Genomic DNA, 1,947 nt, shown 5'->3' with positions numbered 1-1,947 from the left:
CCAAGCACTGTCAGAGATGAGGTAGATAAGCCCAACCTCTAGAAGCTTGAGCACCTCCTTCCTTACCTTTTCCTTCATTGTTGGGTTCATCCTTCTCTAGGGTTGTTAGACTGACCTGTAGTCTTCTTCCATCATTATCACGTGCATGCAGTAGGCAAGGCTGATTCCTTTGAGGTTCGATATATGCCACCCAATTGCTTCTCTGTGTCTCTTCAGAATTTCTACTAACCTGTTCTCTTATTCAGATGCGAGTGCATTGCTGATCACCACAGGCTTAGTCTCATCTTTTTCCAGGAACACATACTTTAGATGGTTGAGCAGTATCTTCAACTCTACCTTCTTCTTCTCGGATGGGGTCTCGCTCTTTAGTTCCTCAAAGCTGGCTTCCCCCTCAGGAATGCTATCTTCTCGATCCAAGTCTTCCAAGCAAGCCTTGAGATCTTCTTCTTCTTCACTGGTTAGGCAGTCTACCTTATTTACCAAAGCTCTCTCCAGCAAAGTCTATGGTGTTTTGAGAGCACTAATGTCTTCCCTGTCAACTTCCTCCACCTTGAAGCACTTCATGCTCTCCCTTGGGTATTTTATTGCTTCAAAAAGGTTGAAGGTCACCTTCTGATTGTCAATGCTCAACTCCAAATTTCCATTCCTCATGTTTACCACACAGTTGGCAGTCAGCATGAAAGGTCTGCCTAAGACAGGAGGAATCTCCGTGTCTTCTTCGATATCCATAATGATAAAGTCCACCGGAAAAGTAAAGTGGCAGACTTTGACTAGGACATCTTCTACCATCTCATATGGTCTTGTGATTGAGCGGTCTGCTAGCTGAAGTGTCATCCTGGTAGAGTCTATCTTCAGATCACTAATTTTTCTGCACATTGATAGGGGCATCAGGTTTATGCTTGCCCCTAAGGCAATGAGGGCCTTTCCTACTGACTCCTTCCCTATGGTGTAAGGGATAGTCACACTCCCGGGGTCCTTAAATTTCTTTGGTAGCTTCCTCTGTATCACCACACTGCAGTTGCCTCCTACCACAATACTCTCATTGTCAATATACTTCCCCTTCTTGGTGAGGATGTCTTTCATAAACTTGGTGTAGAGCGGCATCTACTATAAGGCTTCCCTGAATGGCATTGTTATCTCCAGCCCCTTGAATATTTCCAAGAAACGCTTGAAGTAAGGCTCCTTGTTCTTCTTGGATGACACTAAAGGATATGAGGGCTCCTTTAGAGGGATTGATGGCTCTTCTTTCTTAGCCTCTCGGGCTAACTGGCTCTTGGTCTTGGGGAGTAAAACCGTCTTCTCTTCCTCCTTTTCTTCCTTCTTCTCTCTCTCTGTCTATCCTTCCTTCCTCAGACTGGTCTTTTTCTGCTTCTGCCTCTCCTTGTGTTCTCTTCTGGCCTCTGGTCAGTACTGCCTTGCATTCTTCCTTGGGGTTCTTTTCTGTGCTGGATCCAAAAGTTCTAGTGGGCCTTTCAGCTTTCTCTTGAGCTAATTGGCAATTTGAACTTCCAAATTTCTAATTGCTGCATTAGTGCTTTTCTGATGTGACTCAATCTTCTGCATGAACCGTATAAGCAACTCTTCTATGTTAGTGGGTTTTTGATGACTTGGCTCTTGACTGGGATGCTGATAGGGTGGTTGACTCTTGTGCTCCTTGTTGTATTGATTACTTGGATGATTCCTCCAGCTTGACCCTTGTGTAAAAGTCCTCCCTTGGTTGAATACTAGTGGGCCATGATTGAATCCTGTTGTCCCTTGGTTGAATCCTGACGATCCTCCTTGGTTTAACCTTGGAATCCGTGGTGATTCTGTATTCCCATGTAGTTTACTTTCCTGGAAGGATCTTCTTGGACTATACATTGCCCAGGCTCGTGCGTTCCTCCACATGTGTGACATCCTCCTACCTGCATAACAGAAGAGTGAAAATGACTTATCACTTGTAATTGC

The 1,947-nt window shown here is 44.7% G+C and overlaps 1 protein-coding gene across 1 annotated transcript; it reads right to left on the bottom strand.

The window, feature by feature from the left end:
• Positions 1–237: 237 nt before the first annotated feature.
• Positions 238–1,104, bottom strand: LOC102660577 (uncharacterized). Its single transcript, XM_006603427.1, has 2 exons — positions 610–1,104; positions 238–501 (listed from the first exon to the last, which is right to left on the bottom strand). The coding sequence occupies exons 1-2, from the start codon at positions 1,102–1,104 to the stop codon at positions 238–240; spliced, it is 759 nt and encodes a 252-aa protein (XP_006603490.1).
• Between the last annotated feature and the right edge of the window lie 843 nt (positions 1,105–1,947).

Source organism: Glycine max, chromosome 18 (assembly GCF_000004515.6).
Source record: "Glycine max cultivar Williams 82 chromosome 18, Glycine_max_v4.0, whole genome shotgun sequence".
Classification (NCBI taxonomy): Eukaryota; Viridiplantae; Streptophyta; class Magnoliopsida; order Fabales; family Fabaceae; genus Glycine; species Glycine max.
This window is presented reverse-complemented; position numbering and strand designations above follow the sequence as displayed.

Excerpts from the sequence above, each read along its gene's own strand:
- LOC102660577 (XM_006603427.1), bottom strand. The coding sequence starts at position 1,104 with ATGCCGCTCTACACCAAGTTTATGAAAGACATCCTCACCAAGAAGGGG. Across the intron at positions 502-609 it reads TGAGCATTGACAATCAGAAG|ACTTTGCTGGAGAGAGCTTT; the intron begins GTGACCTTCAAC and ends AAAACACCATAG.